The 26006-nt window shown below is 42.9% G+C and overlaps 1 protein-coding gene across 2 annotated transcripts in view; it reads left to right on the plus strand.

Annotated features, from left to right (window-relative positions):
* The first annotated feature begins 2909 nt into the window (after positions 1-2909).
* Positions 2910-26006, plus strand: part of pof1b (POF1B actin binding protein) — a 49478-nt gene continuing 26381 nt past the window's right edge. For both annotated transcript variants that reach the window (XM_080749687.1, XM_080749688.1), the window contains exons 1-3: positions 2910-3291; positions 4190-4348; positions 5004-5087. In XM_080749687.1, coding sequence (XP_080605813.1) covers positions 3130-3291; positions 4190-4348; positions 5004-5087 — 405 coding nt within the window. In that variant the 5' untranslated portion in view covers positions 2910-3129. The remainder of the gene's footprint in view (positions 3292-4189; positions 4349-5003; positions 5088-26006) is intronic.

Below are 26006 nucleotides of genomic sequence, written 5' to 3' on the forward strand. Positions count from 1 at the left end.
AACTGTTTTGAGACGGGATGTGATTTTATTTATTAAAACAATTGCGGCTGAACAATTAGGTTAGCTTTATATTACTACATTTTAAGTTGGGTATTTAGAAAGAAGTTGAAAGCTAAATGGTAATCTCTTGCTAATGTGTTGTTCAACACAGCTCTGTCTATATAATATGTTGGTTTAACCTTGTAATGCTGCTTTGTATGCCCTTTGAGCTTGTACATCTACTTTTGTGTGACTGTAGTATGAAGAAGTGGGTCTTAAGAAAGATCACACAAAGAAATGCTAAAATATGGAAGAGGTTCTGCCTGGTGAACATGACATTTGAAAATAAACTTTAGTTGAAGTGTCCTCAATGCATTGTTTTGTTTTTGGATTATTGTTTTGCACATGCATGTTATAAAGTAAGTGTTGTAATTGTATAGTAGAATTCTAAATTCAAGGAATTTTAAGAATTTGATTTGTTATAGAATTTTCAGGAAAGGACATTTAATTAAGGGATTTAGGCTACATATATGTTTTAAGTACTGCTTACTCAGAATAACCATGTTTATAGCACTGCAACACATACAGCACATTCAAAATAACCTAGTACTGCTTACTCAGAAAAAACACATTTGTAGTGCTGCACACTCAAAAGAATCTAGTACTGCTTACTCAGAATGACCATGTTTTGTAGTGCTAGACACTCAAAAGAACCTAGTACTGCTTACTCAGAATTAACGAGTTGTGTAGTGCACACTCAGAATAACCTAGTACTGCTTACTCAGAATAAACAGGTTGTGTAGTGCACATTCAAAATAAACAAGTACTGCTTACTCAGAATGAACAAGCTAATCGTACTGCTTACTCAGAATTAACGAGTTTCTCTAACTCACCATTACTGTTTGTACGTTAACTCATTTTTTTTGAGGCAATGAGTTTCTGTACTTTTTTTGAGTTAAGTCAACGCGTCAGGGATTACAGTGTAGAGATACTGTGCGATTTGTGTGATTTTAGGGCAAAATCTGTAGGAGCAGTGCCCAAAAATGTGTTTTAAAAAATGGGCCTGAAGGTGGCGCTAAATGGGACAGATCCATGTTGATGAGATGAGTGTAGACATACTGTGTACCGATTTGCTGTGATTTTAGGGCAAAATCTGTAGGAGCAGTGTCCAAAAATGTGTTGGAAAAAATCGGCCTGATGGTGGCGCTATATGGGACAGGTCCATGTTGATGACATGAGTGTAGACATACTGTGTAGCGATTTGCGTGATAGGGCAAAATCTGTAGGAGCAGTGTCCAAAAATGTGTTTTAAAAAATCAGCCTGAAGGTGGCGCTATATGGGACAGATCCATGTTGATGAGATGAGTGTAGACATATTGTGTAGCGATTTGCGTGATTTTAGGGCAAAGATTGTAGGAGCAGTGTCCAAAAATGTGTTTTAAAAAATCGGCCTGAAGGTGGCGCTATATGGGACAGATCCAAGTTGATGACATGAGTGTAGACATACTGTGTACCGATTTGCGTGATTTTAAGGCAGAAATTGTAGGAGCAGTGTCCAAATATGTGTTTTGCAAGAATCGGCCTCATGGTGGCGCTAGAAGAGGGCCATGTGAGAAATGAGGGGTGGGGACTAAATAAATACAGAACTATATTTATTTTATATTGTGTAAATATATCTGACATCTATTATATAGATAAACATCTATAGACATTTATTTTTTTATATAGCGTAAATAAACATAAAGTGTATTTATTTTATATTGTGTAAAAATCCCATTCAGACAAACCATGAAAAAGAACGTTGGATCAACTGCTGTTGTATTGTGTATGTTTGGCCGGCAGATGTCGCCCTCTCACCATTCACAGCTCTCATTGAGGAGAGCAGGAGGAGGAGACCCCGCCCCGCGGGGATGTCCACAATGTCCAGGAGCATTGTTGCCAAGTCCGCTTATTATAAGGAAAAACGACTTTGGGCTTTCCTTAAAGCCGACCCTTATATAAATGAGCTAATAGCATCAGCTATTTGATCACTATACGTTCTGAACTTGTAGATCCAGGCCCATGCATGTGGGTCCCCATCCAGAATCAATGGGGGTAAATTTACTATAATCAATTTTTTGTCTTAGGAATGTGAGGAATACAAAATAATATTATTGAACTCAAGTCTCCGTGGCATGACTAAAAAATGTCATTTTGGGGGTGAACTAACTCACCCCCAAATCCCTAGCCTCCTTCAAAATCGGTCTGAAAAGTCACCTTCAAACGGCTGCAACTAGTGACTTGTAAATAGACTATTATTCTGTTGTTTTTATTGCCCTGTTTTTAATTATTTATTATTTCTTTTCTGCTTTTGTAATTGATGTTATCCTAAAAGTAGGCCTACTATGTTCTATCCGTCTGTATTACAATGTTATGAGATACATAAAGTGATTCCCCCTCCCCCCATTCTGATGAGCACAAGAGTTGAATAGGTATAACATGGTGAAAATAGCAGATCTACATGCTCACAACGCCTCGTATGTAGATCTGCTATTTTCAAAATTTCTGCATCTAATATTTGACAATTTGGCCCTAGATGTAGCCTATTAAAAAGTCCTTAAATTGTCACTTTAGCAATGTGCAGCTACCCTCTATAGTCTACACTTAAACTTGGTTTGTTTACTGTTGAGTGAGAAAACAATTTTGCAAAATAGGTTAATCATTCTGGGGACCCCCAAAATAATATGGGGACCCCCCCCCCCCCTGGGGGTCCTGACCCACAGGTTGAGAACCACTGCTCTAAAACAACATAATTTAGACAATAAAACTTTCGCCCTGCCCCTCTTTAATTTTTTGTTAGGGGGGTGGCTTGTTTTCACAGACCTGGCAACACGCATCCAGGAGGAGCTGGTCTCTTCCTGCTGGCTGCTTGTTGTTCTACAGGTGTTTGGAGCCGCTGCGCTGCGCTGCGTTTGTCTGTGTTTCCATCCGTTTCTGCACGACTTAACGTTCAATTCACACTTAAATTCTCACTCTGCTTCATGTAAACGTCTAACCAGAGCTCTGCAGAGGACGGGACCTTCACTTCAGAGGTCTTTTCTTCTCTTTTAGACTCTCTGTTTATTGTTACCTGCGTCAGACAGACGGTCGGTCGGTCGGTCCGCGGACACCATGATGAACAACATGACGTCATACCGGACCATCAGCGTGTCCTCTGATCCGGCCGCTGTGACGTCATACCGGACGGTTCCGGTCCAGTACAGCGCGGTGAACGGAGCTTCCGTTGGTTCCGTTGGATACCAGCTGGTCCCCGTGCAGCAGCAGCAACAGCAGGTCAGAGCGGTGGATGTTGCATTCATACTTTATTTAACAGTTAAAAGTACAGAAACAAGCAAAAAGGATTAAGGATTAAAGGAATAGTTCACCCCCAAATTGACCTTTTTTTTGTCGTATTCCTAAGATAATTGAATTTTAATAAATGCACCTCCTTTGATTTCATGTCTCTGTCTGGAATCAAAGGGGGTACATTTATTATAATCAAATTGTTGTCTTAGGGATGTGACCTTTTTATTTTATTTTTTTATTACTATATTATTACTAGCAACGGCGATTGGCTGTCAGGACACGATGGGTGGAGTGGGGCAAAGCGAAGGTCGCTTCAGTTGGGATTTTTCCAACTGGAGCGAAGATAAAGGCGACTGTTTGCGGCGTTCGTGTAGCCCCGTTTGGCTCGTTGGCGCCGTGCCTGGTCACACGTCGTCTTGTTCAGATTTGAACGCACCTTATAACGACATTAAACTCACCAACATTGCACCTGTAAAGAAAGCTTGAATTATCCTCTTTCTATCTGCCGATTGTTTGTTTGATAAAAATACAGCGTAGAGATGTTATGAGCTACTTTCTGTCAATACATTCTGTGCAAGTGATTATTTTTCTTAGTCTTGGAATTTGAAATCACTTGTGCGAAATCACTCAATGGTCCTGTCTACCACCTGTTTCGATAATTTGGGAGGCAGCGGAATGTTGCCTTATAAATAATGATAAATTATATCATTACTAGATTTTACAATTATATAATTGTAAACTGCTCATCATGTGACCCACATAATCGCTTATTTCGGGCTCGTTTAAAAAAAAAAACACATGAAAAGGAATCGTGATGAGATCGTCTATCGCCATACAGCCGGGGAAAATATGGTGATGTTGTATTTTTCCATTTCGTCCACCCCAGCAGGTCCAATCCTACATGGTCCTGTCCCCGGTGAACCCGGTGGGTCCGGTGAGCCCGGTGTTCCTGCAGAACCAGCAGTACCTCAACTACCACAACCTGCCCAGCATCAGCGTCAGCAGCAGCCAGGACGAGGCAGACCTCGTCTTCAGACACCATGACGTGAGTAGAGGGACGGTCTGACCTGGTCTTCAGACACCATGACGTGAGTAGAGGGACGGTCTGACCTGGTCTTCAGACACCATGACGTGAGTAGAGGCACGGTCTGACCTGGTCTTCAGACACCATGACGTGAGTAGAGGGACGGTCTGACCTGGTCTTCAGACACCATGACGTGAGTAGAGGGACGGTCTGACCTGGTCTTCAGACACCATGACGTGAGTAGAGGGACGGTCTGACCTGGTCTTCAGACACCATGACGTGAGTAGAGGGACGGTCTGACCTGGTCTTCAGACACCATGACGTGAGTAGAGGGACGGTCTGACCTGGTCTTCAGACACCATGACGTGAGTAGAGGGACGGTCTGCGCTCCATTTGGGCTCGTCTGCCTTCTTTGCGCTGCACATCCAGCGGTTGCGACTGACGTTACACAATATGATGTTGTGATTGGCTTTTGGGCTTAAATAAAACGTTTCTTAATTATGAAAAGTAACTTTTAATAATAAATAACAGTATTGCATTAATTCTTATTGCCGAAAATTCCTCTTTAAACCATTATTCAACACTGGAAAATAACATTACATGAGTCAGCCGCCCTGCGGGGGTCCCTCGCCGCCGACCACGGGATGACTTTCTGATAGCTCTCTCTCTCTCTCAGGTGACCAATAGAAAGTCTTCGTCAGTCTTCAGTCATTCTTCCAGTCCCATCAAGAGTCCAGTTCCCAGCATGGAGGAAGAGGAGGTTAGTGCACGCACACACACATGCACACACACATGCACGCACACGCACACAAGCTCGACCACACGTGTGTTAGCGTGCACGTCTTTGTATTGCTGTGCTTCAAAAGCAAACTCTCGTTACGAGTGCAACTTTTATAAAGACTTAAATGTTTTCTGACCCCAAACCGAACCCGACTTGATGAAGGATTTACTGGCTTTAGAACCACACGCACGCACGCACGCACGCACGCACGCACAGCTGCAGGATACGTGTTTTGATTAATATCATGTACAGTAATAACTCATAACACGGTGAACACACACCTGCAACGTGTGGTGACATGTTTTATGTGAGAGAGAGAGAGAGAGAGAGAGAGAGAGAAAGAGAGAGAGAGAGAGAGAGAGAGAGAGAGAGAGAGAGAGAGAGAAGAGAGAGAGAGAGAGAGAGAGAGAGAGAGAGAGAGAAGAGAGAGAGAGAGAGAGAGAGAGAAAGAGAGGAGAGAGAGAGAGAGAGAGAGAGAGAGAGAGAGAGAGAGAGAGAGAGAGAAAGAGAGAGAGAGAGAAAGAGAGAAAGAGAGAAAGAGAGAGAGAGAGAGAGAGAGAGAGCTCTGGTGTGCCTTGGGCAGTGTTGTACCCGAACATGTTCAATGAACGATCGTACATTCATATTGTGGGCTAACGTGAACTGAACTTTCTTTGTTGGCCGTTCATGCGGCGGTCATCACATGAAGCACTGTGAATCTCCTCCTCGTTACGTCTCGCAGTCGCAACTCGCAAGTAAAGCCTGACTATACTTTGTCGTATGCGTGTTGCACTGCGAAAATAGCTGATCTGAAAGCTCACAACGCGTTGCATCCACGAGACAACGTGAGCTTGTAGATCAGCTATTTTAACCAACGTGGAGCCCTTCACAATAAGGGTGCGGGAAGACTGGGCACTGGGCACCTAAGGCCGGCTTTACACTGCAGTCAAATCCAGCCCAAATCCGATTTGTTCTCAAATCTGATCTTTTGGCCCGACTTTTCACACTGCATTTGCAAGTGACACAGATCTGATCTGTGCGTTCAGACAGCGTTAGCCCAAAGCTGCCCTGCGGTGGGCTGTAATCAAATAGTAAATACTCGCGCTCTGTAATGATGTAATTTACAGCCGTGATCGGGTCGCGCTGCTCGCGCAGCAAGTGACGCTTGGGCCAGTTTGATGTGACTTGTATGTGACCTGCATATAACTCAATGGGGTGGATGTGGTTGCTGCTTTCAGACTGTGTCAGATGTCCTCAGATCCGATATGGATCGGATTTGAAACTACCTCTGGATGTGGTTTTTCAAAATCGGATTTCATGTGACCTGAATGTGACATGTTTGGATTTAGACTATTTAAAAAAAATCGGATTCCACTTTTGAAGTGACTCAGATCTGATTCAGGCTAGATTTCAGTGGCAGTGTAAAGCCGGCCTAAATATTGTGGGCACCTCAATGTTAAGTTGGATGAAATTATTGCTGTGTGTGGTTCTATATGGGCTGTGTCAATAACTTTGACAAATAATAGCTTGCAGCCGATATATACGTTATATACTGTATACTGTATATTGTTTTCGTTTTTCAGAAAACCTAGAAGGCATTTTTAGAATCGTCCTCAGGCCTAAAATGGGTTAAACGGATGCTTGGCTCATTGCTTACCTGGTAACCTATGGGGCTTTTAAGCCGTGACATCATTTTGTAGGCAGAGGAGAACTCTGCCCCCAGAGCATTTTCTGTCCCTCGCTATTTCAACAGATCCGAGACAAAAATAACGACTAAAGTATAATTCTAACACTTTCCTTTCAACAACAAAGAGAAGAAAAATGTGTAAATAGTAAAAATAGTAAAAAGATTCACGGAAACTGGGGGCAGAAATTCTCCTCTGCCTACAAAATGATGTCATACTTAACAGCCCCATAGTTTCAAATGTACAGCGTCAGCATGTAATTCTGTCCAGACTGATGCTAGGTTCCTTGTTTACCTGCTGTCCTATAGTTTCTCTGAGACACTGCACGCTTCTCTCTGCACTCCACTTACAGTATGTGACCGTTCACCTCGTCCATTATACTGGCTAGAGTTCACGTTTACTCCGCTTATTCTGACCTCACACTGTCTGGATAAGAGGGCCTGCACGATGCATGTCTACATGGTGGAGTGCGGTGGTATTTAAACCATCCAATGCTTTATGAACCAACACTAGTGTTTCAAACCATTCAATGCTTTATGAACCAACACTAGTGTTTTAAAACCATTCAATGCTTTATGAACCAACAGTAGTATTTTGAAATCTTTTGTCTGACAGACTCAAATTCCTCGCTTTGGGTGTGCCTGCAACCGTTTGCCGTAGGGGTGTGTGTGCGCGCGCGCGCGCGTGTGTGTGTGTGTGTGTGTGTGTGTGTGTGTGTGTGTGTGTGTGTGTGTGTGTGTGAGTGTGTGTGTGTGTGTGTGTGAGTGTGTGTGAGAGAGATTCATTGAGCTGGGAGCAATTTAAACTTAACCGGTGTGAACCGGTTAAGTTAAACGTATGCCAGGAGGCATGGTGTGTGTATAGGGGTGTGGTGTGTGTGCGTGTGTGTGTGTGGGTGTGTGTGTGTGTGTGTGGCAGTAACACCAGCATATGGAGTACAGTAAATGTTCTCCCTACAGCCATGGAAGTAGTTTCTTGTGTTGATGACATAACCACCAGGCAGGTGTTCTTCTCTCTTGTCAACACAGCCTGGGGAAGCGCTGAGTGGACGGATATCATAGAAACAAATGACATCATTAACCAGTAAGACTCCCTAATCGGGGGATAATCGACCGTCTGGTCGCATACACAAACTTTAGAAGGCAATGGTAGCCAATCAGGAGGGAATATGGGAAATGGGACAGATCCATGTTGATGACATGACTTCAGAAGTGGTACTGTGTACCACTTTGTGATTTCAGGCCAAAATGTGTAGGAGCAGTGCCCAAAATGGTGTTTTGCAGAAATCGGCCTGATGGTGGCGCTAGAAGAGGGCCATGTGAGAAATGACATCCAAGGAGTGTGTGTGCAAAGTTTGTCATGGATAGGGGCAACGGTGGTGGAGATATGAGTAGGGGAAAAGTGTGAGGTGACGTGATGGACAGACTGATAAATTATTGCGACCTAATGGTCGCAATAATTTACAAAAATAATTAACAAAAGATACTGAGGTGGGAAGAGTTCTCAGATATTTCTAAATGTACGACCTAGAGCCATGAAAAACCTAACCTTAACCAGACAGCCATGAAAATAATTCAGCTAATCCCAAATGATTTTGTCAAAATCGTCAAAAGCTCAGCTGTGAGCTTGTAGAAAGCTCTTCGGAGCTGGCCGGGTGTATGGAGAACCGGAAAGATCGGAGACTCCGATGGAAGCTCGTCTGAGGACGACCGAGAGAGAGATTGGCTATTTCCACTATCAATGTTCTTTATAAAGTATAACGTTGTCAAATATGTCAGTAATTTCTTTGTATGTTTAGGTTAAATCACAATTATCTGAGTGACATTTAATCAGGTAAAATGTCATGATCGTGACAGCCTGTCCTTGTTGTTGGGGGTGCGACAGACAGAGAGAGGCAGAGAGACAGAACCGGATCCGACATCGAGGAATCTGAATGGGTTCCGTCACATTTTGGAACCGTTTCCGGAGCCGGTTTCTTTTTCAAACTCTCAGAGCTACAGTAGCATGTGTACTTCATGTCTGCTACACCATTACAATACCAGTGGTTCTCAAACAATTTAATTTCAAAGACAACCATAAAGCAAACCTCATTGCCAAGAATAGCTGATCTATAAGCTCACAACGAGGCGTTGTGGGCTTGTAGATCTGCTATCTTTGGCAAAGTTCTCAGAATATGGATGCTAGGGTTCAAGTGGTTAATTTTTAAAAAAAGGAGAAAAAAGTTTCTATCACACAAAGATTTGAAGGACCCCCTGTAGTAACTCTGAGGACCCCCTAGGGCCCCGGACCCTCTATGTGATTTTTCTCCCCCTGTTTGTTGTTTTGCTCTTAGTATTTTTGTATATTTTTTGTGTATTTTGAGCTGTTGTTTTAAATTTCCTCTATAAATGAAGTGGATTGGATTGGATTGTGTTTATAACAAACTAAAGACATTTGCTTGCTTCCTCGCTCAAATGCATGTACCTTTCAGGCAACCTGAATGCGCAAAACCTTTCATTTACTTGCCACGGGCAATCGGGGAAACCGTGAATGTTTTTTTTAACGAGATAACTCGCAGGGAGATTAGCCTTTAGCACAGGGGTCTTCAACAGGGGGTCCGGGACCCCTAGGGGGTCCTCAGAGTTACTACAGGGGGCCCTCCAAATCTTTGTGTGATAGAAACCTTTTTTTCTCCTTTTTTATATTAAGCACTTGTACCCTAGTGTCAATATTCTGAGAACTTTATCCCCTGCTTTAGCACATGACGGGAGGACACGCAGGGTAGCGTCTATCCAGGCTATGCATCGTTCCATTTTACATCCATTCTTGCATGTTCATGTTGGTATAATAAGTGTAAAGGCCCAGTTCATGTTCATGTTGGTATAATAAGTGTAAAGGCCCAGTTCATGTTCATGTTGGTATAATAAGTGTAAAGGCCCAGTTCATGTTCATGTTGGTATAATAAGTGTAAAGGCCCAGTTCATGTTCATGTTGGTATAATAAGTGTAAAGGCCCAGTTCATGTTCATGTTGGTATAATAAGTGTAAAGGCCCAGTTCATGTTCATGTTGGTATAATAAGTGTAAAGGCCCAGTTCATGTTCATGTTGGTATAATAAGTGTAAAGGCCCAGTTCATGTTCATGTTGGTATAATAAGTGTAAAGGCCCAGTTCATGTTCATGTTGGTATAATAAGTGTAAAGGCCCAGTTCATGTTCATGTTGGTATAATAAGTGTAAAGGCCCAGTTCATGTTCATGTTGGTATAATAAGTGTAAAGGCCCAGTTCATGTTCATGTTGGTATAATAAGTGTAAAGGCCCAGTTCATGTTCATGTTGGTATAATAAGTGTAAAGGCCCAGTTCATGTTCATGTTGGTATAATAAGTGTAAAGGCCCAGTTCATGTTCATGTTGGTATAATAAGTGTAAAGGCCCAGTTCATGTTCATGTTGGTATAATAAGTGTAAAGGCCCAGTTCATGTTCATGTTGGTATAATAAGTGTAAAGGCCCAGTTCATGTTCATGTTGGTATAATAAGTGTAAAGGCCCAGTTCATGTTCATGTTGGTATAATAAGTGTAAAGGCCCAGTTCATGTTCATGTTGGTATAATAAGTGTAAAGGCCCAGTTCATGTTCATGTTGGTATAATAAGTGTAAAGGCCCAGTTCATGTTCATGTTGGTATAATAAGTGTAAAGGCCCAGTTCATGTTCATGTTGGTATAATAAGTGTAAAGGCCCAGTTCATGTTCATGTTGGTATAATAAGTGTAAAGGCCCAGTTCATGTTCATGTTGGTATAATAAGTGTAAAGGCCCAGTTCATGTTCATGTTGGTATAATAAGTGTAAAGGCCCAGTTCATGTTCATGTTGGTATAATAAGTGTAAAGGCCCAGTTCATGTTCATGTTGGTATAATAAGTGTAAAGGCCCAGTTCATGTTCATGTTGGTATAATAAGTGTAAAGGCCCAGTTCATGTTCATGTTGGTATAATAAGTGTAAAGGCCCAGTTCATGTTCATGTTGGTATAATAAGTGTAAAGGCCCAGTTCATGTTCATGTTGGTATAATAAGTGTAAAGGCCCAGTTCATGTTCATGTTGGTATAATAAGTGTAAAGGCCCAGTTCATGTTCATGTTGGTATAATAAGTGTAAAGGCCCAGTTCATGTTCATGTTGGTATAATAAGTGTAAAGGCCCAGTTCATGTTCATGTTGGTATAATAAGTGTAAAGGCCCAGTTCATGTTCATGTTGGTATAATAAGTGTAAAGGCCCAGTTCATGTTCATGTTGGTATAATAAGTGTAAAGGCCCAGTTCATGTTCATGTTGGTATAATAAGTGTAAAGGCCCAGTTCATGTTCATGTTGGTATAATAAGTGTAAAGGCCCAGTTCATGTTCATGTTGGTATAATAAGTGTAAAGGCCCAGTTCATGTTCATGTTGGTATAATAAGTGTAAAGGCCCAGTTCATGTTCATGTTGGTATAATAAGTGTAAAGGCCCAGTTCATGTTCATGTTGGTATAATAAGTGTAAAGGCCCAGTTCATGTTCATGTTGGTATAATAAGTGTAAAGGCCCAGTTCATGTTCATGTTGGTATAATAAGTGTAAAGGCCCAGTTCATGTTCATGTTGGTATAATAAGTGTAAAGGCCCAGTTCATGTTCATGTTGGTATAATAAGTGTAAAGGCCCAGTTCATGTTCATGTTGGTATAATAAGTGTAAAGGCCCAGTTCATGTTCATGCTGGTATAATAATTGTAAAGGCCCAGTTCATGTTCATGTTGGTATAATAAGTGTAAAGGCCCAGTTCATGTTCATGTTGGTATAATAATTGTAAAGGCCCAGTTCATGTTCATGTTGGTATAATAAGTGTAAAGGCCCAGTTCATGTTCATGTTGGTATAATAATTGTAAAGGCCCAGTTCATGTTCATGTTGGTATAATAAGTGTAAAGGCCCAGTTCATGTTCATGTTGGTATAATAATTGTAAAGGCCCAGTTCATGTTCATGTTGGTATAATAAGTGTAAAGGCCCAGTTCATGTTCATGTTGGTATAATAAGTGTAAAGGCCCAGTTCATGTTCATGTTGGTATAATAATTGTAAAGGCCCAGTTCATGTTCATGTTGGTATAATAAGTGTAAAGGCCCAGTTCATGTTCATGTTGGTATAAAAAGTGTAAAGGCCCAGTTCATGTTCATGCTGGTATAATAATTGTAAAGGCCCAGTTCATGTTCATGTTGGTATAATAAGTGTAAAGGCCCAGTTCATGTTCATGTTGGTATAATAAGTGTAAAGGCCCAGTTCATGTTCATGTTGGTATAATAAGTGTAAAGGCCCAGTTCATGTTCATGTTGGTATAATAATTGTAAAGGCCCAGTTCATGTTCATGTTGGTATAATAATTGTAAAGGCCCAGTTCATGTTCATGTTGGTATAATAATTGTAAAGGCCCAGTTCATGTTCATGTTGGTATAATAATTGTAAAGGCCCAGTTCATGTTCATGTTGGTATAATAATTGTAAAGGCCCAGTTCATGTTCATGTTGGTATAATAATTGTAAAGGCCCAGTTCATGTTCATGTTGGTATAATAAGTGTAAAGGCCCAGTTCATGTTCATATAATAAGTGTAAAGGCCCAGTTCATGTTCATGTTGGTATAATAAGTGTAAAGGCCCAGTTCATGTTCATGTTGGTATAATAAGTGTAAAGGCCCAGTTCATGTTCATGTTGGTATAATAAGTGTAAAGGCCCAGTTCATGTTCATGTTGGTATAATAAGTGTAAAGGCCCAGTTCATGTTCATGTTGGTATAATAAGTGTAAAGGCCCAGTTCATGTTCATATAATAAGTGTAAAGGCCCAGTTCATGTTCATGTTGGTATAATAAGTGTAAAGGCCCAGTTCATGTTCATGTTGGTATAATAAGTGTAAAGGCCCAGTTCATGTTCATGTTGGTATAATAAGTGTAAAGGCCCAGTTCATGTTGGTATAATAAGTGTAAAGGCCCAGTTCATGTTCATGTTGGTATAATAAGTGTAAAGGCCCAGTTCATGTTGGTATAATAAGTGTAAAGGCCCAGTTCATGTTCATATAATAAGTGTAAAGGCCCAGTTCATGCTGGCTGTCCTGTAAGGAGGCCCTGGGAGGTGTGATGTGACGAGGTGGTGTCATCTCATCTGTTTTTTATGTCAGGAGATTCCTGTCCAGGACGGGCTTTTTAGACCAGTGTTTCTCAACTTTTTTTCTGCATGGGCTCACTTTTCATGTGCCAAGAATCCATGGGCACACCAACATAATACGAGGGGGTGTAAATATCGTCACTGTCGGTGAAGAAACCTTGCATATCCAAGTTTCAAATGTGTACGTTTCTTCGCAAAGTAAAGCCCTGCTTCATCATACAAGGCTGTTGCACAACAGTAGTGAAAACAGCAGATCTACAAGCACACCGCGAGGCGTTGTGTGCTTGTAGATCGGCTGTTTAAATACAATACTGGCATTCAAGCAGTTTCAAGGGGCACACTTGACCCTTCTCAGGGGCACACCAAAGGTCCCCAGGCACAGTGGTAGAGGCCTCCTCAGGAGACCTGGCTCAGAGATCTGAACCCGGGCAGGGTTCAAATGCCACCCCAGAGGAGGAGAGGAGATGTTTGTTCTGTGAACTTGGAGGAGGAGAGGAGATGTTTGTTCTGTGAACTTGGAGGAGGAGAGGAGATGTTTGTTCTGTGAACTTGGAGGAGGAGAGGAGATGTTTGTTCTGTGAACTTAGAGGAGGAGAGGAGATGTTTGTTCTGTGAACTTAGAGGAGGAGAGGAGATGTTTGTTCTGTGAACTTGGAGGAGGAGAGGAGATGTTTGTTCTGTGAACTTGGAGGAGGAGAGGAGATGTTTGTTCTGTGAACTTAGAGGAGGAGAGGAGATGTTTGTTCTGTGAACTTGGTGACATTGAAAAAGAGATTCGCTTTTTTTTTTACTATCCTAAATATGATGATATAAGAGAGGTATTTGTTTATGGGGCTCTTAAGTCTGACATCATTTTGTATGCAGAGGAGAACTTTTGGGGACAAAAGGCCCCAGCGCCCGTGAATCTTTTCACTATTTTTACTATTTACTCATTTTTCTTCTCTTTCTTGTTGACAGGAAAGTGGTAGAATTATACTTTAGTCTTTATTTTTGTCTCGGATCTGTTGAAATAGCGAGGGACACAGCACCGTTGACAATAAATTTGGTTGGAGGTCTGACTACAAAATGATGTCACAGCTTAAAAGCCCCATAAGATGTCTTAACATCTGTGATGGAATCAGAACACATTGTGTTGGTTCTCAACATGGCCGGCGTAGGACTACAAATGTAACCCATGAATATAATGCCATTGTTATACAGCCTATATCTTTTTGACGACAACACATATCTCTGCAGTTTGCTCGCTCACCAGTTCCGGGGTGCCTGAATGATGCCGACGAGCAGGGAGCACTTAGTCTGGGATCACTTCACTTTACGGGGTTTGATCCGGTCGGGAGCGGAAACCACTTTACGTCATGTTGTAGTCCTAGACGGACTACACTTTGGCCGGAACTATCAACCGGATTCAGTTTTAACCCAAAATATTCCCCTGCACCCAAGGACATACTTTTAGGGCCGACCTAATAAACACCTTGATGAGGCGTAGTTTTGCTTTCGAAAAATTTGTTTGGTATGTGCATCTTTTAATCCAACTCGTAGCGACTGGCAAGACTACGTAGGCTACTCCAGCATTTTAAAAGGGATTGGGGAAACAGACGGAGGGAACCAAATCAAAGCGACGGCGCTTCTAGTGGTTTCCGCGCTTTAGGCGGAAACCAAACGGTCTGTTGTGAACGAACACCAGGCTCTCTCCCGGGAGAAAGCCTGGTAGGCGAGGTTAGGGAGCACTGCAGCTCAGCTTGTAGAGTGTATAATACCAGTACGACTCCCTAATCGGGAGATAAGCAACTGTCATGTCACATACACAAACTATGGAAGGCAATCGTAGCCAATCAGGAGACAGATCCATGTTGATGACATAGAGAGAGAGAGAGAGAGAGAGAGAGTGAAAAGGGGGAGGGAGGAAGGGTGGTGAACTACGTTTAGCTGAATAGATGTGTCAACACCCTGAAAGAGAGAGCGCCGAGGTCAAACAAAATAACACAATTAACCACTCTGTCTGTCAACTGAACCGGTTTGCTCATGACCACACACACACGCACGCACGCACGCACGCACACACACACACACACACATACACACACACCATTACGTGACAGCTGATCTGAACTACTGCACTCAACTGACTTTTTTAAATGTTGGCAAACGTGTTTACAAGTGTTTAAATGACGTGTTTAAAAGTGTCTCTAAATGCCTTTAAAGGTCCTTGGATGTGCGTGTGATAAGTGTGTGTTAGGTGTGTGCATGTGATAAGTGTGTGTTAAGTGGAGGATTCTCTTCCCACAACCACAGAATGTCAAGCATTTGGACTTGATTACAGGCAGCACACGCACGCACACACACACACACACACACACACGCACGCACACACGCACACAGACAGACAGAGAGACAGACAGACGTTCTATTACTATACTTGTGACAATTTAAGACAGTGATTTTATGAATGCAACTTTTTTTTAACCACAAGCTAAAGCCAGAACAACATTCTGCTCAGTGTGAGCTTGTAGATCAGCGATTTTTCAATTTTTCCACCAGTGCACAACTGAGTTTAAATCAGGCGCAACTATCTCTAAACCCTAAACATAACCTTTAAATCCTAACCCGAACCTTTTCCTAATTATAAACCAATCCCTAGCATTTCTTTTCTTTTTTTAAAAAGAAAATGTCTCAAAATCTACTTCAATTGGGGATGTTTCCGTCCTCAGAAGTATAGTCACACACACACACACACGCACACACACACACACACACACACACACACACACACACACACACACACACACACACACACACACACACACACACACACACTCACACTCTTCATGACATGTTGGAGTCTTTAGGCAGCTCTTAACCGACGTTGGCGGCGGAAGAAGGTGGGAAGTGTCTGCTGCCATCGGGAGAAGAGGCACTTGCTGTCGATAAAGCCGCCGAGAACCGTTGATGAGAAAATCTTGATGTTCATTCTTTTGCCGTCTTTTTCTAGGAGTCGGTAGAATTGAGGGGGTTGTAGAGTGGACCGTTAGTTTGCTACTGCTGCAGAACAGGCCTAAATAAGCCAGAGACATTTTCACGTCGCACACTTGAACTAAATACCGTATTATCAATCCCAACTCTCAACTCCTATACCAATCGATCAGCTCCAAAGCAAAGCTAACGCTAAATGCTTTAGTTTGTTTTCTAACAGGGCTGAAAGTGTGTTGCCACATTTGACAGATTCTGTGAGTGAAACAAGCAAAGTGGTCTATGAAAACGAGCCCAAAAGAAGCCACAATTTCACCACTTATCCATATTTATGTCAGCTTGTTTTTTATAATCTTGAAAGCAAGACCCAAATAAGCAACTACACTTTGGAAAATCAACAAACAAAAGAAACCCGCAACTATGAAGCAACTTTACAGGAAGACCCAAAGTCGCTTATAATGAGGAGACCTGGCAACACTCCAGCAGAAAAACAAGTTTTTTTTCCTGCCGACTAGAGCTTGCGCTAGTTTGTGCCAACTAAATGCCACATACTGCCAGTCTGAAGGAGTCTTTGTGTGTGTGCGTGTGTGTGTATTTTGCTAATCATATAAACAGTCTGGTATCCAATCCAAAATCACGGTGCTGATTTGTTTAATTTTGGGACACAGTCGTACAGAATCAGAGTCCGAACAGAATAGCATTACCAAATCAAAAACAAGGGATTGGACTTGCACACTGCATTGGAGTGAAGCATTGTTTACACACACACTCCATTAAGGAATGTGGTCCGTCCTCTGTGTGTGTGTGTGTGTGTGTGTGTGTGTGTGTGTGTGTGTGTGCGTGTGTGTGTGTGTGTGTGTGTGTGTGTGTGTGTGTGTGTGTGTGTGTGTGTGTGTGATGTATCCTCATGAGAGATCTACCCAGGGAAGATGGTATCTTCCGTCTTCTCAACATCTCGGGTGTCTTGCTGACACGGTGACCTTGTGGTGACCTCGTGTCTCCCTTGTAGCCTTTGGAAATAAATAGCGACTTTAAGCTTTGAGGCGGCTACGGCAGACCGGAAGTGATCAGCGCTCCATAGATCAACCTGCCGTCGTCGCGGCCGTCTGTACAACACCAGAGGCTCCTTTCCCATGTAGTGGCTGGAACGTCTGCTGTGTAATACGCGTCGCCATGGGAACCAAAGAGTTCAGTAAAAGGGGAGGGACGTCATAGCAGCCGTAGTCCCGTCTCGCGTCGCGGTTGTAGAAACGGGCTGCTTAAACTGCGTAATGTCTGCTGGGCACGTTGTCCCTTCTCCTGGTTTTAGGGCATCAGTAAATTGTTTGAAAAGTGAAATATCCCTTTAAGAGCGGTTGGTGAATGATCAAGCAAACGATATGTCTAAAACACACATGAATTGTGAACTCTTTTATTGTAATTGTAAAACACATCACTCCATAGGATATTCTTTTCAGGACTAAGCTAAGATCATAAGCTAGGAGATGAAGTGAAGTGGAAGGAGAGTAGCCCACCACAGATTGCACCATCGACAGCAGCGACAAAATGGCACAATCCAAACATCCAAGTGTACTTTTTTACAGACACTTTTTTTTACAGACTTTTAAATGTACAACACATGTAATACATCCTGCTGCTGTGGGATAAATCAACTAAGTTCTACCAGTAAGACTCCCTAATCAGGAGAGAAGCCACCGTCAGGTCGCATACACAAACTTTAGAAGGCAATGAACGACGATTGGGCTAATCCAATCATAGATTGCCAAATATACTGGCCATATCGTCCAACTTTAGTTCATATTCAAGGCTTTCCTTAGTGTTGGATCAGTCACGGTGCTCATGTGTATTCTCTGTTTAGGGACAAATAGCATTCCAATCCCCTCTCTCTCTCTCTCTCTCTGTGTCTCTCACTTTGTCTCACAGAGGTTCAGCAACTTGATTCTTTGTATTCTCTCCTCTAGTGTTACACACACACACACACACACACACACACACACACACACACACACACACACACACACACACACACACACACACGTGCACAGTGAGAGGCGTGGCGATGATGTCATGTGTTTACATATCAGATTACAGAGCACTCTTTTCTCACACACTCACGCACGCACGCACGCACACACACACACACACACACACACACACACACACACACACGCGCGCGCACACACGCACACACCTCTATCTAATTCAAACAAAACTCCTCTGTGATTTGATGTTTGAAGAGAGAGAGAGAGAGAGAGAGAGAAAGAGAGAAAGAGAGGTAGAGAGAGAGAGCGAGAGAGAGTGTATTAATATTAATAGGTGTAAACAAATAAAATACAACATTAATTGACACAACACCGATGATAGCGCTGTCAAACGACACTATGAAGCTATCTATGGAGTCTATGTATAGTATGACCCAAACTTGAACCCCCTGAATTCACCTTGATCCACTAAGAATATAATGGGAAACTTTTAACATGTGTTTTTGGATGCCCCCTAGGATCATAAAAAAAACCTTGAACCATTACTATTGCAATTTCTTTTGGATCAAACCTCAGATTGACTGGCCTAGTGTTTAAACATAAACCTGACCTCTGTAGCACACACACACACGCACGCACGCATGTACACACGCACGCAGACAAACACTCTCTCTCTCTCTCTCTCTCTCTCTTTCATGTGGTTGTGCACTACAGTGGTGGGACTGGAATGTGCTTGTGGAATCTAGCGTGTCACAGTTAATGGGATTCACACCGCCATCCCATAATACACGGCTATTACATGTGAACTCACTAATACACTCACCCAGCTGCATTACAACCTGAAGTACACTACATTCACCCTATACTTAGTTACATAAGTACTGTACTTAGTTGAATGGCATTTACTCCTCTTCCTTCAATACTTCTACTCCATTACATTTCAGAGGCAAATAATGAAATGGGATTTCTTAGGTATTTTGTTGTGGCTTTATATCATCTTTTTATCATTTCATATTGATGACCAACTGACCACCTGACCCTAAAGGCATAGTGACTGTGTCCTGCCATAATGCCATGTGCAGCATTTACAAGGCCAGCCTTCTGTCTGGTAGAAATGAGGCCTTATCTACTGCCATGGAGCCTGTACCAAAAACAATGAGAATTGTTTTGGTTTACAAGGCTCAGCCTGGTGTCATGCAGACACCAGGGAAGGACATCTCTTAAGGAACCTATGAACTCTTTGCCACGTATATGACCAATTATACAACAGGTAGTCGGGCTCTCAAAGGTAAACAGGCTCTCCAACCGTGCATATAACGAGCACTACTGCACTGTCTCTCATCAAGTAAAGAAATCAGCTGCGTTGGTCACGAAAGACAGCAAGCGCAACCTCTCTCCGCACACTATGCTAGGCGGCTGGCTAGCGGTTTTCATCTGACGTTTAGGGACATAGTAGCTAAATGTGGCATTAAAAAATTACAAATTCCTATAGAATATCTTAATTACAATGAAAAAATAAAGTTGACATGTGTTTTTTTTTTTTTAAGGGCAACACTCCAGCCCCTCCTACGGAACTCGCCTGTCGGCTCGTTCCTGTGAAAAGGCTGTCGTGCAGGATAACCGCGTTAATGCAAACCCTCTTGTGTAATATTGCTTAAATGACCATACTTAAAGTCAGAGAGAGCACAAACCATTGAACCATTACCATTACCTGTCTTGAATTCTCTCTCTCCATAGTAAACATTCCATTCTCACTCTGAATCACTCTCCTGTCTTATTTCTTTGTGATGGATTATTGTATCTCATAGGGGAATAAGAAGGTGTTGTTGTTGTTTACAAATAATATATTTATCAGGGATCTTCTGCATAATAGAGTACTGCAATGTTGATGACAATACTTAAGTACTTATACTCTAGGAAACCTTTGGGTACAGGACTTGTTTTTGTCTGTGTGTTCAGGCATGTGCACACATAGACATCAAAGGGGGCTTGAGCCCCTGCCCTTTTATCCGTCTGTAAAAAAGTGCCCTCTCCAGACCAGTTTTTACTATGGTGAAAGAAATGCAAATGCCCTCTTTCCATGCCATACCTGAAGGCAGCGTTCAAGACAATAATTGCCTTGTCCAAACTCTCCTGAACTTGAATGCAGCATCTTTTGTTGAAAGAATTGCCCTCTCTGTGTAGAAACCCATGCCGTTACGCCACATCTCCAGTATTGACGTGATTATGCTTAGTTCAGTGTGGTATCAAGTACCGAAAATAGCTGAACTCCAATAGCTGCGACGCGTTGTGAGCTTGGAGGTCTGCTATTTTTGATATTTTCACAAAAAGGCCCCGCCTCTCTTAACGTTCTCTGCACATCCATGTGTGTGTTTGTGTATTTTGTCCGCGGCTAATCTCGTAAACCGCTGCACAGATCGTAATGTTTGTGCACCGATGCCAGTTGACCAAGAAACCTACCATTACCAAGGACTCTAGACGACTATTTCTCTGCATTTGATGTGTCACCTTGTGCTGTGCTTGCTTATTTGCCCAACTTGGGCAACCACACTGTAGTTCTAGTGCTACTTTATTATTTCTTTGTTTCTTCTTAGAGAAACAATCAGTATTCTAACATGATAACGGCCCCAAACACACCTCCAAGACAACCACTGCCTTGCTAAAGAAGCTGAGGGTAAAGTTGATGGACTGGCAAAGCATGTCTCCAGACCTAAACCCTGTTGAGCATCTGTGGGGCATCCCTGGTCTCTAAGATCCAGCAGCTCTGTGGTCATTCCAGGGGCAACATGTGAAGCTCTGGTGAACTCCATGCCCAAGAGAGTTAAGGCAGTGCTGGAAAGTAATGGTGGCCACACAAAATATCGACACTTCGGCCCAATTTGGACATTTTCACTTAGGGGTGTACTCACTTTTCTTGCCAGTGGTTTAACATTAAAGTTATACTATGTAACTTTTTTTATAAAACATATCTTAAAATTGTCCTAACTATTAAATCGCTAAAGTTTTAGAACCCCCACTCCGTTCATTTCAGCCCCAAAAGCCTTTTCTTTATATGTTTTCTACTTAGCCTTGACAGGGCGGGATTTCCCGGCAAAATGACGTCATCTGCATCATCCGCCAATCACACTGCAGATCATACACACATGATACACTACCGGCCAATCACAGCGCAGAGCATACACTGCCGGGCTCTCTGGTGGGTTTAGGAAACACGCCTTCAGGAAGTACACTGCAGTGTTTACACTGGAGGAGTCTAGCATGTAACTCCCCAACCGCTGCTCGTAGAAGGACACGGGAGACCTCATTGAAAGCGTCTCGGCGAGGCGAGGCGGACACGGTGGTCTAACGGCCGGGTCCGCGGGCGAAAAACGGACGAAAAAAGCAGACGCGACCGCGGTTTGCTATACTGCTACAGACCACCAGTTGAGCAACTTACACAGTATAGCTTTAATGGCTGCATGGTGAGTTGCTTTGATGGGTCAATACAATTAGACTTATCCAAGCTGTAAACTGACTACTTTACATCGTGTCAAAGTGTCATTTCTTCAATGTTTTCCCATAAAAGATATAATCAAATATTTGCAGAGATACTGTATCAACGTTCTATGCCGTATCAGCCTCACGTCGTAACCAGGCTTTTCTCTTCGCAGATGAGTTAGCCTGGCTACGCGAGGCTAGGCATATACTGAAAGCGCATGACCCACAATGCATTTGCACTTTGAGTTCCCACATCCCCGGGTATGGACTTGTTAGACTTCAGTTATGTCATTGACCACCTCACATGCATGGTCGATCTGATGAGACGCGTCGTCAGCTTGTAGATCGGCTATTTTTCCGGTGCACGACACCAGCTCTCAACTACGTGCTAATTAGGCACACTGTAACTATCTGTAATCCCTTGTGAACCTTTGTAAATGTATCTCTAAAAACATTTTGTAGCCATAAAACAAGCCTTTTTATTGTCAGGACAAGGAAAATCTATTTCTCATATTCTACTGTACGTGTTGGGACATTTGGTGTATGTAATGAGTCGTTAAAAGGCTGTTAATGGTTGATTAACAACACTATACAGCCTGTCTGTCTGCGACTGCGAGTGCTGCTAATATCATGACCTGAGGCCCTGCCTGTCTGTCTGTCTGTCTGTCTGTCTGTCTGTCTGTCTGTCTGTCTGTCTGTCTGTCTGTCTGTCTACCTGCATGTCTGTCTGTCTGTCTGTCTGTCTGTCTGTCTGTCTGTCTACCTGCATGTCTGTCTGTCTGTCTGTCTGTCTGTCTACCTGCATGCCTGCCTGCCTGCCTGCCTGCCTGCCTGCCTGCCTGCGTGTGTGCGTGCGTCCGTGCGTGCGTGCGTCTTCCCTTTCACTGTAGGAATGATAAAAATGTTCTCATGTGAAACACACCTTGTTTAAAAGAAACCACCCACATGCGCGCGCACACACACACACACACACACACACACACACACACACACACACACACACACACACACACAAACACACACACACACACACACACACATACACACACGTGGTGTGGTGTTGCATTGTGTTGTATCATGTTTGATGTCATTGTTCATCAGTGAAATGCCACACATGTCTTTATGAACACAGTGACTCCCAGCCAGCCTGTGTGAAAATGAACACTAATATGACACCGCTCCTTTCAACACCGGCTGACGTGAACACAAAGCACACTCAAGCATTCAAAAGTACATTTTCAGATTATTTATTTCATGTGAAAATAATAGATGATCTGCAAGCCCTCAATGATCAGCTATTTTTGCATGGTTTGATGCTGTTTTTAACATTTTGCAAAACGTACAGTAATGAGGATAAAATAAAAAGCGCTGAGGTCAACTTTTTCATTGTAGGGCCGACACTTTGTTTACATCCTAGTCTATAGACTAGAATGTAAACAAAGTGTCGGTCTGACAATGGCCAAAATTATTATTCTATCATTATTTTATGCTTTGTGTGGTAATTTTTGAATAGAAACACATATATGAAGCTTATTTTTTTATAAAATATTTTCGAAACATTATTTTTATTTTAGCATCCGTTTTTCAAGAAAAAGTTGACTATAGCTCCTTTAATTTAAAAAAATATATATCATAGGACATTGCGCCCCTAAAAAAATGTACAACTCTAAAGGCCAAGTGGGCTTGACCCCGACGCGAACAGCGTTTCAGGCCTGACATCCAGTACACAGACACACAGCATCATCCAGCTGGTACTGTTTAAGTTCATGAACCGTGTGACTTTTGTCCCATCCGCTTGGGTCATCGGTGGGCCGCCCGGCTCCTATCGAGGCGTTGTGAAATCTGCTAGTTTGTTGTCATCAAGGCCACCTGACAAGACGAACGGCGCCGCGTCGCTGATCCTGAGTCAGCAGAACATTGCAACATACATCCAGCTGACCGCTGGGTCTGGTCACTGAGTTAGGCCTACATTCATAATGTCACTGAGTTAGGCCTACATTCATAACGTCCATGTAAGCAGTAGATCACAAGGTATATCCTGCATCCACTGATGTTTCTATCTGCGCGTCAATGTGCCAATAACACATTGTATTCCAAAAAGACAAACTTTTAACCTAGTTAATTTATATTTATACTACTACCAGTAAGACGCCCTAAGGGCGAGAAGGGACATCGCCAGGTCCCGCACATGGGCGCGTACATGCATCTGCCTGGGTGACAGCAGACTGCTGGGCGAGCACTTTGGCATGGGATCTTCTTTCCCCCTGCGTCCTAAAATGACACTTTGGTTACTGTGTGTGCGGCCACTTCTTTGTCTTTTAAGACTATTAACACATTTACTGCCATTTAAATATGCCTTCTTTGGGATCTCCTGTGTGTGTGTGTGTGTGTGTGTGTGTGTGTGTAGATCATGTGTACCGATTTTTGTGACATTTGAAGAAAATATGTAGGAAAAGGAGCAAAAAGTGTGTTTTGGAGAAAATTCAAGATGGCGGAAAATCTATCCTGGCGCAAATGGGCGTGGCCTATATGGGGAGATGCGTCTTGACCCAAGGAATCCAGGGAAAAAAGAATTTTAATTTTCCGATCCACGGTTCAAGAGTTACGGGGCAAAACGGGCCGTTATAGCGCCACCATGAGGCCGAGTGATGTAATTATTTTTCGATTCATTCTTAAAATCATTATGAATCTCCTCTCCGAGGTTTGAAACTGTAGCTCCTATGGTTTACGAGAGAAAAATACTTGAAAGTGATTTCTTGCATTGTCCCATTATAAGTCAATGGGGACAATTAAGCGTCGTTTTTTGCCGATTACGTCGGCATGGTAAGGCGGATCGGAACGAAAGGTAATAGAACACCATTCCCGGCCGAGCCGCACATTTTGATGTATATATTGCGCGAGTGGCGTAAATGGTGCGGCACTAGTTACGCGCCGAAGTCAGGCTACATACACACAGACACACAGACAGACACACACACAGGCCCACACAGCCACGTATAGGGAGCCTGTGTTTCACACAGCTCCAAAAAAAAAAAATAGTGAGATAGTTGATCTGAAAGTCGTTTGGCACTAAGTGAGTTAATAGGATCAACTTTGAAAAAAAAAATGGTTGGTTGTTCAGTTGGACAAAATGTGACTGAAATATAGCCTTATTTTCCCAAATATGGAGATGACTGACATCTGACATCATAGATGTTTGATGTCATAGACCACAAGAGACTGACACAATTATGTCCATGGGCATTGCCAGATATGGGCTTTATATTGATGACATCTGGGATGTCCATATATGGGCACAAGAGGACAAGGACAGAATTAATTTGCAAGTGTGACTTGCGTTGTGGTTGTTTAAATGATTAGTTCAGTGGGGGTGAACTACTCTTTTAAGTTGGCCAACATGTGGCCATATTTTCCCAAATCTGGATGAACTGGGATGAGGTGTCACGCACTGTGACCCACATGGGCTTAATAATGATCACATCAGGGATCTCCATACATGGGCATACAAGGGACAAGGACGGAATCAATTTGCGGAGGTCGTGGAGGTCGTGGAGGTATATGTACAGTAAGCAATTTACCATGAGAGGGAGTGGGTTGTTGGCTGATTTACCACTGTTCCAGGGATGTTTTGCACGAGGCGAAGCTGTGAGATTGTATGTCTGCTATTTTTCAACAGTTAGCATTATTTTTCACTGTTCCAACAGAACATCCACTGTTTTCACATTATTTGTCACTGTTCAACAGAACATCCATCCATCTGACTGTTCTCACCCAGTCACCAAATGCATACAACGTGCGGGCCAGGGGGCTTTCACCATCAGACCTCAGTTGAAAGCCAAGGGAGGAGAAATTAGTTTTGAGCAGGCACATGCACACATAGACCTCGAAGGGGGCTTGAGCCCCTGCCCTTTTATCCGTCTGTAAAAAGTGCCCTCTCCAGACCATGAATACAGTTTTTACTATGGTGAAAGAAATGCAAATGCCCCTCCTTTCCCATGTCATACCTGAAGGCAGCATTCAAGAGAATTGCCTTGTCCAAACTCTCCTGAACTTGAACGCAGCATCTTATGCTGTGTAGAAATCAAGCATCGAAAATAGCCGAGGTCCGCTATTTTCAATGTTTTCACCAAAAGGCCCTTTTAGAAATGTCAGCCCCTGCCTCTCTAACATTCTCTGCACGCCCCTGGTTTTGAGTGAAGATTATAAAACCCTGCTTGTTATTTATAATTCTATATGAGTGGAGTCCAGTGTGCCCCAGTGTGTGTGTGTGTGTGTGTGTGTGTGTGTGTGTGTGTGTGTGTGTGTGTGTGTGTGTGTGTGTGTGTGTGTGTGTGTGTGTGTGTGTCTGTGTGTCTGTGTGTCTGTGTGTCTGTGTATGTGTGTGTGTGAACTTCAGTCAGACTGGGTGTGTCTGGCTGTACTTCACTGTAATGACCTACTGTATCATCGTAAACCATACCTGAACACGCTAGGACAGCTACAGGGGAGTGGCCCTATGTGCACTGTGTGTGTGTGTGTGCGTGCGTGCATGTGTGTGTGTGTGTGTGTGTGCACGCATATCGCTTGCCTGACTGCTAGCGTCCGACATCTCAACACCACACTACGTGGGGGGAGAGAGTCTGACATTCCGGGCAGACAATCCATTTCGGCGGGGGGGG

This window comes from Nannobrachium achirus (genome assembly GCF_963921795.1).
Source record: "Nannobrachium achirus genome assembly, chromosome: 19".
In the NCBI taxonomy this organism is placed as follows: Eukaryota; Metazoa; Chordata; class Actinopteri; order Myctophiformes; family Myctophidae; genus Nannobrachium; species Nannobrachium achirus.